Consider the following 727-nt stretch of genomic DNA (forward strand, 5'->3'; position numbering starts at 1 on the left):
ATTTAAACAGCTGTCCAGCTGTACAGCCACAATAAACCATGGTTGTCTGGACAGCTGAGGAACGTGCTGCGATACAGAGTGTCTTCGCCAAACTCGACTACGAGTCGGTGGGCCGCGAGAGCTTGACGAGGTAAAATTTTCTCTACCGCCTGCTTCCCTTTTCTCCGTATTATTAACTATTTCAACCTGTTAATTGATAATGTATGTATTTTGATTACTTCAGTGGACGTATTTTTTGTAGTTAGCCGATATAATGTTCCTGACCTGTCTTTACTGTTTGATTTCAAGATGCCTGGTCGTCTACCCTTGGACTCAGCGGTACTTTGGTGGGTTTGGAGACCTGAGTAACGCGGAGGCAATCATGGCTAATCCAAAGGTCGCGGCGCACGGAAGTGTAGTGCTTCGAGGACTGGAGAAAGCTCTCAAAAACATGGATGATATCAAGAACACCTACACTACCCTTAGCGTGCTTCACTCAGAGAAACTGCAGGTCGACCCAGGCAATTTCCAGGTTGGTGTTAGCTCTTAGGGCCGTCCGGCTGCCATGTTTGGTTATTATGTTAGAACTCAGCTTTACTTTCTCTTTCTTGTATTACAGCTCTTAGGTGACTGCCTGACCGTGGTGATCGCTTCACGCATGAGGTCTAAATTCACCCCAGAGATCCAAGCTGCTTGGAACAAGTTTCTGTGTGTTGTTGTATCAGCACTCAAAAGGCAGTATTATTAG

At 45.9% G+C, this 727-nt stretch overlaps 1 protein-coding gene across 1 annotated transcript; it reads left to right on the plus strand.

The window, feature by feature from the left end:
• Positions 1-727, plus strand: hbbe3 (hemoglobin beta embryonic-3). Its single transcript, XM_067429276.1, has 3 exons — positions 1-130; positions 289-511; positions 599-727. The coding sequence occupies exons 1-3, from the start codon at positions 39-41 to the stop codon at positions 725-727; spliced, it is 444 nt and encodes a 147-aa protein (XP_067285377.1). The 5' UTR covers positions 1-38.

This window comes from Pseudorasbora parva, chromosome 21, assembly GCF_024679245.1.
Source record: "Pseudorasbora parva isolate DD20220531a chromosome 21, ASM2467924v1, whole genome shotgun sequence".
NCBI classification, from domain to species: domain Eukaryota; kingdom Metazoa; phylum Chordata; class Actinopteri; order Cypriniformes; family Gobionidae; genus Pseudorasbora; species Pseudorasbora parva.

What these genes read in the sequence shown, in the direction of transcription:
- hbbe3 (XM_067429276.1), top strand. Translation starts at nt 39, where the DNA reads ATGGTTGTCTGGACAGCTGAGGAACGTGCTGCGATACAGAGTGTCTTC. An exon ending in GGCCGCGAGAGCTTGACGAG is followed by an intron (nt 131 to 288) that starts GTAAAATTTTCT and finishes TTTGATTTCAAG; the next exon opens with ATGCCTGGTCGTCTACCCTT. An exon ending in TCGACCCAGGCAATTTCCAG is followed by an intron (nt 512 to 598) that starts GTTGGTGTTAGC and finishes CTTGTATTACAG; the next exon opens with CTCTTAGGTGACTGCCTGAC.